Here is a 15,352-nt window from a genome sequence, read left to right as displayed (position 1 = left end):
AAAGAAAGAAAGAAAAAGAAAAGAAAGCTGATGAATAACTTGAATTCTGAAGTACAGAATCACGTAACATATAACCTTAATCCCCAACCCCTCCCCCGCCCCCCATCCTCTCTCATATTTGAATTGCTGCCCATTTTTCTCTTAAAATGTCAATTTTTTTTTTGCTATTACGCGCAATATAGAATTCTGTTGCATATTTTATTTGAGCTATAAATCCAAACGCCTTAATATTTGGAAGGGTTTGATCTCTTTTGCAATCCTATAAGAGGAGTTTTGCAATAATGAGAAGATAGTTAAGTAAGTGACATAATCTTGTTAAAATATCTGCAATTATATCTTTTTATTAAGACTGATTTTCTCCTTTGTAATGGAAAACCAACATGATGGAAATTCATTCCAGAAAGCTTTCGAGTGAGGACAACTATACAAAAGGTAATGGAATGATTCTAAATCTGATTGGCAAAAGGTGCATTTATTATGAGTACTGAAGCGAATTTTGTAGAGTTTAGTCTTGGTATAAAGGATAGAATTAAGCACCTTGTATTGAAAAGCCGTAACATAAGGCTCAAGTGCGACTTTATGTGGAATCATATAAAAAAATTTCTGTAAAGAATTAATGAAGAAATGAAATTCGTCTTGCAACTTGTTTAAGGCACTAAGAAATTGTGCCTTTTCATTCATTAACAATGAATAACAATGTTTTGATTTCTACTTTGTGATATCAAAGCTTTATTATTAATAACTAAAGTGGATGAAATTATTGCTGGAATCATATTATTTTTAAACTCACGGAGTGTAGCATTACTAAGGCCGGCCCAGGTAAGAACTTTTTTTTTGTTAAACAATTCAGTGCTATTTAAATTAAACACCAAATCACTTATCAATACTATATATACCATAATCAAAGAAGTTTTTGTAGAAGATTTGGGAACTGTTGATACGAATTTCTTTGTTGTTCCATATAATGTTACACCAATCCTTCGTTGACGCAAAGTTTTCACGAAACTCTGACCACCACTTTAAAAGTTCGGAATAAAACAGAGAATTGATGAATTGAATTGATGTCAAAGCTGCAGTTGAAAAGGAAAAGTTCTCCTGATTTAACCAAAAGATGTCGCAAATAATTTTTCCACGTACATTTTCGCTGAATATCCTTTTTAACCAGGCCAGACGCAGGTACTTGCTATCATACATCCCAGGTCTATCATTCTCAAACCACACTTCTAAAACTCAATATTTTTTTTTATATATATATATATATAATCTAGTAACTTTGTCCGTGCCATTCCATAAAAATTTATATAGTAATCGATTCAATTCAATGACCACGTCATTCGGGATTGGCATTAAGTAACGAAGCTACATAGACAAACTTAAGGATAAATAAAGTTTTAATTATGACAACCTTGCTATAAATAGATAGCCCGCTAGAGGACCAGACATCAGTTAGCTTCGTTATCTTGTCTAAATTTTCGGTGAAGTTATTTTCAAGAAGCAACTTTTGATCATAAGTATACAAGACTCCAAGGGCGTTAATTGACTCTCTTGGCCATTTAATACCAAATGCTTTTTTTTTGTTATTCCTGGAGGACCCAATCCACATGCACGTACCTTCAGTTTTGGTAAATTTATCGTTAAGCCGGATGCTTTCTTAAATATTTCCAGTAAATCGAAAAGTACGTGATTTGAGCTAGCATCTGCAAGATCTGCAAGTTTAATGGAATGGTCAATAAATCAAGCCTCTTTTCTTTCTCTGATTTTAACTATTTTGTCCCCTACCAATCGCTTGCTCTGCTTTGGAGCATCTCTGTACGTCTTCAAATTTTTATTATGTTCTTCCACCAATATTATTCTATATTATTATTATCTTTGCACTCAGATCGTCCATCACAACATTTTTGTCGTGTCTTCTGTCGTGTCTGTGGTCACATTGCCCCGAAGCTTACTGAAACTAAGTTGAAATGCAATCTTTTAGCTCTTCCTCGTTTGTCCAGTCATTGGTTGGCGTATATACTTGTACCATCGTCAACTCTTTGCGTTTTGTGTGACCTCGACTCGTAAAAAATCCTCTTGCTGATCAGTGGTTATTGGCTCTCTTTGCTGTTGTGCTCACTATAGTATTTTCTCGTGGCACCTCCTCTCGTCTCCCAGGTACATCACTATTTCTCTACTTTGCAGTGTTTCTGAAACCATCCATTTCCACTTACTCTCCTTTGTTTCTGGCACTTCTATTCTATATTATCCCAGCTACTTGGCCACTTCTGCTGCCCTTCCTTTTTTGCCATAGTTCTTACGTTCTAACACACGATGTAAGTCCGATGCTTGGGGGCTATCATTGAATCAAACGGCCTCTAGTCATTTCGCCCTCTTTAGTTCAGGGCGTCATTACAGCCCAAGGGCGACACCGCCGGCCAGTTTGGAGCTGCATCGTTCCACGATGCAAGGCCGTTAACCCTGCGCCAAACCCCCAACCTGGAAGACCGAGGAATTACTCTTCATCTAATGTTTACCCCTCGGGCTGTTCGACATGGGTGATCCTAACAGGAGTGCAGGACCCTAGCTGACATAGCTCTAGGGGTCATAGAGACGAACAAACGACCTCGGTTAGGTTAGGTGGTTACCCCATTCAGAGTAGCATATTTTAGGAGATCGATTTGCCTTCTGAGATTGCTCGAGCGGTCAATCTTCTCCGTCTATCCACTCGTGTCTCTTACGCCTAAACATCAAGTTGTTTGTCTCTGTTTTCCGAAAAGATCAATTCCGGGTAATACAGTATAATCTGGTTTCACATGTTTTGTGTTAAGTAACAGTTAATGTATAATGGTAATGTGTAGATAAATAAACCAACTGACCATTTCTGGGAAACGAATGAATTAATGTTTTAACCGAAAGAAAGGCCATGGGCAATAAAAGAAAGTACGCCTTACTATCTATGTACAATTCACTAGTCCAGTAGAAGGAAAATTATTGCAAACTGTGCGAAAGCAATATGGTAATATCACTTTTATCTTCTCTGAGCTGACGCGAATGCGTCGAAAATTTGGAACTAAATGCGTCATTTGATGTTTCACAAGTATCCGGTGCATGTTTACGGGAACTGAGATTCGCGATAGTTTCTCAAGTTATTTAAAAGTTGTCTTACGTTCTGTTTTTTTTGTAGTCTGTGGCTTTAGACCAATATGCGCGAGAGAATTCTCATAGTTAATTTTAAATGCTAAATTTGTCACCTTCACATTCCATTCCATTGCCTTTTTCCACGTATCCATCAGCACAACGACAAGTGAATGATCCTTTGGTAATACTGCACTTAAGATGTTTATCTTCATCACAGTTTTGGGTCCCTGCTGCACACTCATCGATATCTGACCATGAAACGTAGGATCGAACTTTAATAAAAGTTAATGGTATATAGTCACTTAGTTCGGCGCCACGATAGTAGTAAAGCTGGTTGTCCTTCAGATCCCTGTCATGCTCCAAGTGAGTGGAGTTATTCAGCTCACATTCATGTGTTCCACTGTCATGATCTTTGTTCTTGATATTAAGATCGACACAGTTTGCATCCTGGTAACAACGGTATTCACACTCATCCAAGTCATTGACAATCACTGTTTTTATCCAGCGGTTCACTAAACGTTTCTCAGCATAGAAATAGTAGGCTGGAAAGAACAGCTCACGCCCTTCATCTGAAAAAATATAAACATGTTTATCTTAAGAGCTTATAATACACAAAAGAAAATTTGGAACAGGCTTTTAAATTCCGAACCAAAAATCAATACGCAAACATTTTGAAAAGAACAGACTAACTGAGGAATGGGTGAAGTGGGCTTATGTACATAGTATCTCAAATAAACATGCAATATATCTTTATTTCGATTTACTCTCCACGCACGATATTAATTTTTCGCCAGACCTTTGTAAAAACAAATCGGTGAAACTATAGTTTCTAACCGCTTTGTTATTGTTCTGATACCAAATATGAAATAACTTCCTGAAGAAGGAGCCAAGAGTGTAGTCGCATTTTTCTTTCCTGCTTGCTAAGTCTTGTAAAGATGATCCAAGATGACTGCATGATGTATTTCAGCGTTCTTTTAAGGATAATTTACGATGAAATCCGATAGAAAATCGAAACACTTTAGTTTCTAGTGGACAAAAACCTTGTAGTAGAATAATTTTACGTATTTCACAGTCCTTTTTTTTAGAAAGGTGACTTAAAACAGTTTCCAGCACTTAGATTTTCATGGGTCGTTATGACCACTATTCATCGCTACATGCTACAACCATGGCATCAAAAAACTGTCCAATATTTGGTGAACACGTTGTTATCGTTTTCGTGACACAACAGGTACCAAAGCAACTGTATGACCTGCTAAAAGCACCCTTAATTACAGCCTTAGGGGCTCATAATTTAAAAACGGCATGGTGAAACTTTTTTATATGATCAAATTTTAATAAGCACCATAAGACGCAACTTTTGGCAAAGTTTTAAAAAAAAAATGTATGTTGGGTTTAGAGCCACTTTAAATTTTCAGAACGTTGCGTTTGCTCTGAACCCTATGAACAGATTCTTTTGAAACTTTGCCTAAAGTTGCGACTTTATTGCTTATTAAAGTGTAATTTTGAGAAGATATTTAAAACAGTGGCACAGAAGTTTTCAATATGTAAATAATTTTGGTGCAATTTGTTTAACAGTTGTTACCCCAGCTTCTGGTGAATTCCTTCTCTTTAAAACATTCGACACCAATGCTTAAATCGTTTATTTTGTATTTAAATGAAATTGCAAACTACAGGTATTTTGAACACTGGGCACCTGGAAGTCATAATTTAGCGATAATTGTATATAATTAGTGGACAACGTAAAAAGGTCTCAAACTTAAAATCGAGCTTTTAAAGTGCGAGGGGTGGCATGTTTTTAAATCTTCCCGTCCCCGAGATCAAACGTAAATTCTCGTTACTAATTGTCCTTGTAATAATCTGGTGTTACATCAATATAATATCCATGTTGTTCTTGCCACCTGTCTATGCAGACGGCATATTAATATTCTGAAAAGAAAAGAGGTGCCTATTAGCTTTTTAAGTCTAAAAAAATAATATTTAACTGTGGAACTCGCGTTTTTTCTCTTATAGAAAAAGAGGGAAACGTTCCCTCGAATTATTAGCTTCTGTTTGGTCGACATTAGCGGTGGGTAAACATTACGATAAGAGAAGTTTCGCGCAACAAGACCGAAAATACATTGCCATGGAATTGAAATTGCTAATTATACGAGACACGACAACTACGCTGAATCTGCATCATGAATGTATTTTTAGTTACAGTCATATTCCAAAAGTTACTGGTTGTAGCAAATTTAGACGAAAGTGAGTCTTAATCTTTGGCAGGTTTTTACAAAACAATTAGCATTTGATTCAATTAAACCCCTGTAAACTTCTCTTCAGAATTTACGCTTAAACAACCTCCGCTGAAAGAGTTGTTATTTAAAAATTAGCGGTGGGTAAACATCACGATAACAGAAGGTTTCGTGATTACACTGTAATAAAAATGTAATAAAATTTGTTTTCCTATTTATTCATTTTTTTTTTATATACTTTTTTCTGAAACTTTCACGAATGTTTCTGTTAACTTGGTAGAAACACAGAAAAGTTTTCTTCTTCTTCTACAATATAAAAAAGCAGGTGACTATAACCCGCTGCGTGATCTTGAATCTAAGATAATTTATACTTTAATGCCTTCTTTTTCGAAGGGGAATGAACTGCAAAACAAAAATATATTCGTATATTTCGATTATCAAAATTGTCGCCCCAGTATTATGTCAGCAGCTTTTTTTCGAGTTCTGTGTTTCTATCGGATTATGCAAGAAAGCCTTCTACAGGTGAGAGCACAAAAAACGGACAAATAGAATCAGACAGAATCAGACAGAATTGAAAGAATTTGACGCTCCTTCGAACAAATTAGTTATCACTACCGACAAACCTTCAATCATAGATCCGTTTCCCAAATTATCAAGAATCCTTTAACAGCCATCCTCAGACAAACTGAAGAAAACTTAAGTTAAGATACTATCTATAAAATACAAAGCAGGTACAAAGCCGGGAAATTTTTCAAACTCACCCTGCGCCCGAGTTGGACAAAGGATTACTGAAATCCGTGATACGAAAACGAAAAGCAGAAAGACATTCATTCTTAACCTGCGATGGATGTCTTCACTTAATAATACTCAGATAGAAGTCAATATTATATTGAATAATCACCAGTGATGTCTGGTCGAATTAAGTTCCAACGAAAGCTAACAACGACTAATGAAAGATGACTAAGATGGCTCACAGTTAAAACAACGCTTTGACGTCAGACGTAAGCCAGTCATGGCACTTTTTCGCGTGACGGATGACTCAGGAGACCACAGCTCGTATATGCTTTAATTCTGTTCTAATTGCGCATTTTTAATGAGGAAAGAGAATACGGTTATTTAATCAATTTATTTATCCAGGCTGGCTAAATATGTCTAAAGGATAGCTATTCTTGTGTAGATGTAAACTTTTTCTTTATTCGAAATAAAAGACATAGGCAAGCTAATTCACTCTCTTCAAGCGATATTAAAAGGGATTTTCTGCAGTTAAACCTTGGATCGCAAAAGAAAATAAACTTCAAAAATTCCGCTTTTTCTTATCGCAAATAACTACGCGCAAGGTGATTCAGTTTCAGGTTCTCGCTATTTCTTCTCATCGCATCATGATCAAGCCTCTTGATTGGTATACTTTCTTACGTTTGACGATATTTTTGTGAACTGGATGACTTATTAAGATAATATTGCTAATGATTTCCCTTTTTCAACCCGCGTGTTTTCCCTTAAATTATTCTATTCTACAATGAGAAATTCTAGATGTTTAATTCCCACACTTGTTAAATAATATTGTGAGTTAAGGGTGCTCAAAAGTCAATTAGGCTCGCGGCGAAAGATCTGGTCAGAGCTTTCTCATAACTCCTTAAAACGGTGCATTTTTGTAATTTTTACCTTAATATGAAGTTCTCGTTGATGGTTCCAAGACAGCTCCACAGGCGTCCCAAACTCACGATTCGAGGAATAGATCAAATATTAATAATCTATGTACACGTTTCGAGTGAGACGTGACTGCCGTAAGTGCGCGGTGTTGTGTTACACATTGGGCCGTTGAGAATTTGAGCGCTCTATAAGGTTTGCATGGAATTTAAAATAACGAAGGATAAAATTGCTCCAGACTACGGCACAGCTTGAAATCAACATTAGCGACCTCTTCCGCGGGTGTGCATTTGTCAAGGGGGAGCGGTTGCTAATGTTGATTTCAAGCTGTGCCGTAGTCTGGAGGACAGTAGGGACTTTAAGCAACGACAACGCGGACGGCGACGGGAACGCCATAAGATCAGGGAAAAGCCAAAAGGTCCACTGCGCATGATTGGCGGGAAACAGGTTGACGTTCTGCGTTAGGGCCGACGTGAGTGAAGCTCATTTCGCGTTGTCTGAGAACGTGAGTTTTCGCTTTCGTTTCCTCTGCTGTGTCAACGCTAAATAACCCGTGTTACTAATTTCGAGGAACTTTAATGCTTGTTTTCTCTTGTTATGTGAGATATTTCATTTTAAAGGAACGTCGAGAAATCTGAAGCGAACTCAAGCAAGTCGGCGAGCATGTGAGTACCGCGAAATATCTTTTTGAAAGCTTATGTAAATAAAGACAACTTACACGAATTTCAATCGAAATTTTTCCTTTCAAGAAGTACTCAAATGTCAAATGGCTCATTATGGTGAAATTCTAACACATTCAAAAGGGTAGACACCATTAAAACTTGTGTAGCTGCTTCCATTTTCAGTCGTAAGATCAGTGGTTTACTTAGATCTTCATCAGTCGGCACACTGATTTGTCGCGCCAGTTTGATTAAACATCTGCTGATAATAAGTCCATTTACTTCATTGTACAACTCAGCGAGAACGGGCAAGTTGCGTTTGTGGAAGCGAAATTCGGACAGGCAATTGTCGTCTTCAAACCATCGATGTTAAAATCAGGAAAGGAATCATAAGGTTGGTCGAGATCATTAGACCGGTTTAAATCGTATAAGAGTAGAAGTTCGTCATCGTTTAACACACCTTCATCGTGGATTGTCAAGAGTTGATTGCGAACTTCTTTCAATGAAGTCATCCTAGGTCATCCTGATAAACAGAGGACGAATATCAATTATGTCAATAAGCTTGACAGTGCGGAAACCGCGGTTTCCGTCGGTGCTGCTTAATGTTTGTGAATTCTCGCCACAAAGGCGTTCTCTCCCCAGCCTTCTCACAGATTTCGGCGTCCCCGTCGCCGTCCGCGTTCCCGCTGCTTAAAGTCCTTAGTCACAAGCTGCGGCGGAAAGTTGAAAGCTCCAGCAGTGAAGCAAAAATCGTTCGGATTGGAGCGGAAAGTTTGAAGATTTTTCCAAACCGACCGGAAGAGGGGACCAATGGACTATCCTTCTTTGCGTTGGAGGGGAAAATCGAGCAGCGGATTCGAATTTCGGCGAGAAAACGGCCTTGCGGTCCAGGTCTTTCGAAACAGCAGTGTCAGCCTAGACTTCGTCTATAGAGAGCTGCGACAAACACCTGAAACCCCCAAAAACGACGAAATAGGCCAAATGGACAACAGAAACCAGGCAAGGTGGGTCTATTTTCTTAATTTTATTCAAAAAAAGTAACATTTGATTTCATCGCGCGATTTTATCCTTCGTTATTTTAAATTCCACACACTGCCTTGTAGAGCGCTCAAATTCTCAATGGCCCAGTGTGTAACACAACACCGCGCACTTACGGCAATCACGTCTCACTCGATACGCCTACATAAATCATTAATATTTGATCTATTCCTCGAATCGTGAGTTTGGGACGCCTGTGACAGCACTTGCTCCCTAGCCTGCCGCGCAGACGGAAATTTACCTTTCCGCGGAATGTGTTTTTTTTTTTGTTTGTTTGTTTGTTTTTTTTCGTTTTAACAGCTTCTCGGCTGGCTGGAGAACACAGTTTTCATTAAAAGACGTGAAGCTTAACATAAACGGGAAAAGGTGCAGGGTTATCAAGAAGTACATGGTGGCAGACTGCATGAAAGAGGAGGCGCATTGTAATTATATAGTAAAACACGAACTTTAAATATTTATTTCCTTGACTGAATGGTCAATGCACAAACTGTTTTACTGTTTTTACTGAATGTAAGCACTCTAACATATTTTTCAGCAATTTCTGTCCTTTTATTATGCCAATTTTGAGATTTTGGTGGTAAATCAAAAGAATATCCCCCATTTGTCGATCCTCTTTATTCTTATCACCTTTTTATACGTCATTGCATTGATGTCTCATGGAGAAATTGGATTTTGATCGCTGTTGAAAACGACTGGAAGTCAAGAAGCAAATAAATTGAGACTCGTTCAAATACTCCGCGATTACATGTTCTGTCTACCAAAAGCCGGGTTAGAGATATAGGTGCTTGTTATTTGAATACAACGCAGCTTCCCAATTTTAACATGTATTTTGAACATTTGGTTGCTTGAAGGAAAACTTATTGCCTCGCTCATCTGCCGTTAGGATGCCGTTCAAATTAATGGTAAAATTCAGCTCAATTATTGGGAGCAAAACCAATTGCCTTCAGATGGACCATTCGGACTTGTTGAAAAAGCTGGGCTCTACTCAGAGACACGAGCGTCTCATGCAGCGTACTCAAGCGCGTCTTCGTACTCGTCTCAATCTATTCATTCGATCGTTCGTTCGTTCGTTCGTTCGTTCCTTTGTTCCTTTGTTCATCCGGCATTCATTCATTCATTTAGAAGAGATGATATTATGATCGCGATGGCAAACAATTTGGACGTACTGAAGAAACACCGCGTACGAAAACTTCAATAACAAATTTATAACGGCTTTTCGTTGAGAAATTCAAAATTAAAACAGCCCTTTGCAGAGTCACCACAGAAACTTAATTTTTGGTCTTTGTCTAGTATGACTCTTTTGTCATTGTTTTGTTGAAGGGAAATCAGTTGGGAATGAAAACGATATCGTGGAACTCCTCGATACACAATTCATCCGTTAGTATCTCTTCCAAAGCAGAATGCCACAGCTCTCTCAAATCACTTGAGGCTGTTTTTCTTTTTTTCTTTTCTTTCTTTCTTTTTTTTTTTTTCTCTTTTGCAAGGATAATGTCAGAGAAAGTAGCTTACTAGCCTTGAAACATTAAAAACAAACAAAAAGAGGGTACTTTCTTGATAGCGGTGGGGTGGGGTCTTCCGGGCGCCATCGATACTTCAGGTCAGCAGCAGATATACTGGAATGATCACAACATGATGCTAATTACAGATGATACAGACTCCAGGTCAGAGTCTTCATCAAAAGTAAACATTTATTTACGAGTTTTGGAAATCACGCCCACCGCAGTATTTTAGAATGTTTTCTCCCAAGTGCTGTTAACCGAATCATCGTTTTTCCTGAAAAAAAGTAATAATTTCCAAAACCAAGGGGTGGTGGCGGGGTGGTTCCACTCTCCCCTAAAGGCCGTACACCTATGCTTAAGACAAATTGTTGTAACTAATGAATTTCAAGATTTTTCAATATCATGAATGTATTTTTTTATATCCTGATGCTACACACATCTAATATTTTCCCTAAAGTGGCTCCAACATTCTCGGGCAGTTGAACTTTGACGGATCAACAATGCTACATGCCCAAATATTTGTGAACAAGTTATGGTCATCTCAATGGCATAATAGGTTATGCCATAGCCACAGTATAAATCTCTTAAAAAAACCTCTTTATTTCAGCTTTAGGTGCTTATATCTCAGAAAGAGTACAAGCAGACAACATAGCCAGTTTTAAGGTAGCATTTTATTACTATATTCATACATTTTAAAGTGCCAGGAGTATTTTGCATAAGTTATTTTAAAATAGCGAAGGTCATGACGAGTTATTATCAAGGAGATTGAAATAATAATAATAATAAAAAAGTATATATGAAATTTATTTCTAGAGCGGTTTACTCTACTAACTGTCTATGTAACTTTACAATACTAATTTTAAGTTAATTTTATTAAAGACAAATAAGAGGTGTACGGGTCGAACTATAGTCAAGTATTTCGTTATGTGATAATGACGCGCACGTGCTTAGTTTGAGCTAGCAGTGAAGAAATCAGCTTAAACAAAAGAAATGCTTAAATAGCATTTCCTCATCACGCTATAACTAGTAGATAATGCTATTTCCATAAACTGCTACACTATTCACCTTTGTTGGTGAACTGCTAAATGATCGTCGCAACCAAGCACTCATTAAAGTGAGCAAATCAAATCTTTTCAGTAATTTAGACTAAGCTAAAATGAACAATACTCTTTAACCCTGTCCCACCCCCTCCTACTTAGGTAGTTATCTATGTAGGTACATTAACAAATTTTATACTAGATTAAAACTTTTTTTATTTCTTGTTTTTCTTTTTAAATTCCCAATACTATAGCACAAATACCATGCATTATAATTTACCGCCTTATCTTAAATTAGCGAGCAAATACACGAGAGAGTGCACGTGAGGGAAAACATTTCCCCTCTGAAAAATGTCATCGTAACGATGGTTGCATGAGATAAAAACGACATAAACACACAGACAATATAACAAAAAAAAAACCAAAAAAACCAAAAAACCGAAGACAAGGACGTAAAAGAAAAACAAGCAAACGTTAGCAAAATGTAACACACATCAAGGTTAAGAAAGAGACATGATAACAAGGAAACGAACAAACACACAAATAAGCGAAGTAACGCAACGAAACACGAGACACACTGGTAAATAAACGACCAATTATTATTATTATAAATAAAGTTTGTTATTATTATTATTATTATTTTATTATAACAATAATTTTATTTAAAAATCATCGAATAGTTACAAAACAATAATATTTTGAAAAAATATTAAGTTAATATGCTAGACCTTTCACCTCGCTTTCTTCCAATAATAAGCGGTGTTCCTTCACTTTCGTCTAGTCTTTCAGCCATTACGTTATAATGCGAAGAGTTAAACGGCAGACTACTCAAAATTGCTGCAGACCACTTTGACTCTCTTCTCAGCAGACTGTTTATAAACAAACAAGTAAACAAACAAACAACTAACTAAGAAAAGAAGACCAGGGAAAACAAACGTCCGGCAAACACGTTTAAAAATAGCCATCGATATCTGGCTTAAAGTGCAACTAACCCTCATTTTTTTTTCCTTTAATGAAATCTACTAGTATCTCTACTCTAATCTACTAGAAAAATTCTTCTTTCCGCTTTGTTATTGCCGACCGACCGTATGAAAACAAAGTCAATTGGTGTGTACGAACATAAACGTTGATTGCGAGTTTCACAAATTTGCACTTTTCGTACTAGTAACTGTAGTAATTAAAAATCCTTCGACAAGATCTTGACAAAAGGTTCAGTATGGCATCAGTTAAATGAATACATTTCTCCTTCACTGTTCTTTTGTTTTAAAAGTTTTTTTTACGTGCGCTAATAACCTGCGCTAATAAGTGTTGCGATTCCGTTAAAAACCTTCTCCTCCCGGGTCTCCTTTAGCTTCCTTTCAGCGCTGCAATCTCCGTTGGTAAACTCTAATCTAAATAGTTTGTTTTACTTTCCTCATATACTTATCAATGCTTGATTCGTTTTAAGTTGTAACTGAGATATATTTTGTTGCTCAAAGAAGAAAACAATTGTGTATGCAGACGAGAAACCCAAGCGCCGATTGTCGGCCCTCGTGCGTGTGGTTGCATATGGAATCCACAAATACATAGCTAGTTCTGTAGTTCGAAGCCTAACTTATTTCAATCGCCCTGCTGTAGGACGTACGTGAGGTTGATTATTCCTTTAGAAAGCTCTCTATTTCGAGGACGAAGAAAACTCGATGCGTATAATTTTCCGTATAATTATCTCACCTACAGTGGTTTCCATTATTTGGTCTTGTTTTGGTCTGGGACATCTGGGACTTCGTTTGAATTGAATAGCCAGATGACTACCAGCTTATTTCAACCATTCATGTCTTATCTACCTTGAGTATATCGAGCTTCGCACTAGAAGCTAGGGAAGAATGTACAAGCCATGAAAATCCTAGGTTTTTACAGAAGCAGCGAACCTGAGATCGAAGAACTGCTCGATGTCTGACTTCGAACAAGTCTGCACACTGCTTTCGGCTTTTTCCCGCTTCTGGACGAGTGTCATTGGGATATAGGTATTGAATGAAGAGGATTGCTCTTTCCTAACCATGCTGTACTGCGAATTCCTCCAAAAACACATCTTCCTTGTACTGTGCAATGATTTTGAATCACACTAACGCATGTTCGCATACATTCTTCTTAGAAGCAAAACATTAGTGGTCCTTCGATGACGTCACAAGCCAACTCGCCCCATTCTTCGCTATTGCTCGGTCATGGCCACGAAAAGGGCTAGTTTTACGGAGTTCAAAAATACATAGGAAATTAACGAAAATATCTACAACGATAATTTTTCGCAGTGGTGATCAGAAAAATGAGTAGATTCAAATAAACGAAATAAAATTTTGGGGGTTAGTTGCACTTTAACGGGAAGGCCATTTGTAACTGCATTAGTCAGTGCCACAGTAACGGAAGGGACACTCATTGATAAAAGGGAAGCTGTAGATATAGTAGGAGGTGCAGTTCTTTACTTTAACGAAGTCTTTTTCGTAGCAGTCTCCGTCATAAGTAGTAATGCAGACTTCTCTTTTGACTATACCCTCAGCCACTGTAGGATGACCACCACTCAACCAGGCAGTGCGCGCCGCACCACATTTTTTAGTCCCTGGAGATGTAGTTGCCATTTTTGTGCCTGCAGCCCCTTGGAAACGGAACCAGCCTTGGTCATAGAGGTCTCTGTCACATTCGGCATAATTTGTTATACCGTGGTTATATTTTCTTTCTGCATCTGTCAGACTTTGGTAATGGTGACATACATCAACTAGATAAATAAATATACGTAAATAATCGACGATTATCGTTTGAATTACTTATGCACAATACTATATGCGCTAAAAATAACAACAACAAAAAGAAAAAAAACAGGTATCACAAGTTGAAAAGTATATCAGTGAAATAAATAAAGATATGAATAGTAAGAATAAGTAATCGTATATAAACTAGTGCAAGTTTAAAAGGACTTACACTACGAGAGATATTCGAAAATTCTCTTTTTAGGCCAGTGCAATCTCAAAGTATTTTCAAATATCGTGAATCCTTGATTACATGAGCTTTTATAGGATTACTCCGTTATAATATGAATGAGAAAGGGTACGGACGCGCGCACATTGATAAAATTGCTGCATATCAAAAATAACGATAAATTGGCCAGCCATCAGCCAAACACAACCGAGTTATGTCACAGTCATATAATGATATCAATAAATCATAACAAATACATGATTAAACGTTCATAATTATCTGTAGTTAATACACACAGGTTTCTGCGTTCCTTTTGATAAGTTAAATCAGACTTTTTCAGAGCCAAAAAAGAATAAAATAATAAATGCAACCACACTTCATAAAAATCACAATCTATATATTATTCGGTTTCACATGACCTCAGCAAAATTAGAAAGTTCTCGAAATCATATCCCACTAACTAGCGGCATAAGGGTTTTGTCTCAACAGAGTGTTTCCCTATGGAGTGTTTTTTTTTTTTTTTTATTATTATTTATTTTTTTTTTTTTAAATTTGAGGCACACTAATTCAATGACGACTGAAATATTATATAAACGAATATTTTCACCCAAATAGTGTTTCGCCGATTGTCCTTAAATGTACATACAAATCCCCTATGCAGACTTATGTAATTTGCCAAAGTTTCAGTTTCATTGTTGGTTTACACCCGAGTTCTGGCTATCAGCTCCATGGGGGTCTTCGGAGATTAATTTGCGACCAAAGTTTGAGCTGTTTTTCACTGACAACTCTCTCACAGAGATATGATTGGCAGTTAGGCAGGACACAACTCGTACCCAGTGCTTTCTCGTGAGAAGCAAGGGTAATGATAACGAGGTTGTTGAGACATCTAGACATCTAGAGTCAATCAGAGTCAATCATAGTTATAGCCGTTCTAGCAGTAAAAAAAAATTAACACATATTATGCGTCATTATTATATCAAAAAATTAAAATTCAGAAATTAAGATTGAAAACTCTGCTTAAACAGTAACATTGTATTGCGAAAGTTTTTTTATTTTTTTTATTTCTGGGATCTCCGCCGCGTCTCTTCCAATGTAAGTAAGGCCGGTGCGTACTTCTTTTACTATTTATTAGGCGATATTTTCATCTCGTGCAGTACATAATTCCACTTTTTTCATTATTT

General features: G+C 37.1%; 3 protein-coding genes across 3 annotated transcripts in view; 1 reads left to right on the top strand and 2 right to left on the bottom strand.

Moving 5' to 3' along the window:
* The window catches only part of LOC145495529 (solute carrier family 25 member 32-like), a 240,583-nt gene that overhangs the window by 36,122 nt on the left and 189,109 nt on the right, over positions 1–15,352 (top strand). The window lies entirely within an intron of this gene.
* Positions 1–15,352, bottom strand: part of LOC145495627 (uromodulin-like) — a 176,107-nt gene that overhangs the window by 2,728 nt on the left and 158,027 nt on the right. The window lies entirely within an intron of this gene.
* The window catches only part of LOC145495492 (uncharacterized), a 46,542-nt gene continuing 43,449 nt past the window's right edge, over positions 12,260–15,352 (bottom strand). The window contains exon 9 of the mRNA XM_081475125.1: positions 12,260–13,971. Within this exon, the coding sequence (XP_081331251.1) occupies positions 13,601–13,971 (371 nt within the window). The 3' untranslated portion in view covers positions 12,260–13,600. The remainder of the gene's footprint in view (positions 13,972–15,352) is intronic.

Source organism: Orbicella franksi, chromosome 8 (genome assembly GCF_964199315.1).
Source record: "Orbicella franksi chromosome 8, jaOrbFran1.1, whole genome shotgun sequence".
NCBI classification, from domain to species: domain Eukaryota; kingdom Metazoa; phylum Cnidaria; class Anthozoa; order Scleractinia; family Merulinidae; genus Orbicella; species Orbicella franksi.
Note: the sequence above shows the minus strand (reverse complement) of the source record. Positions and strands in the feature narration are given on the sequence as shown.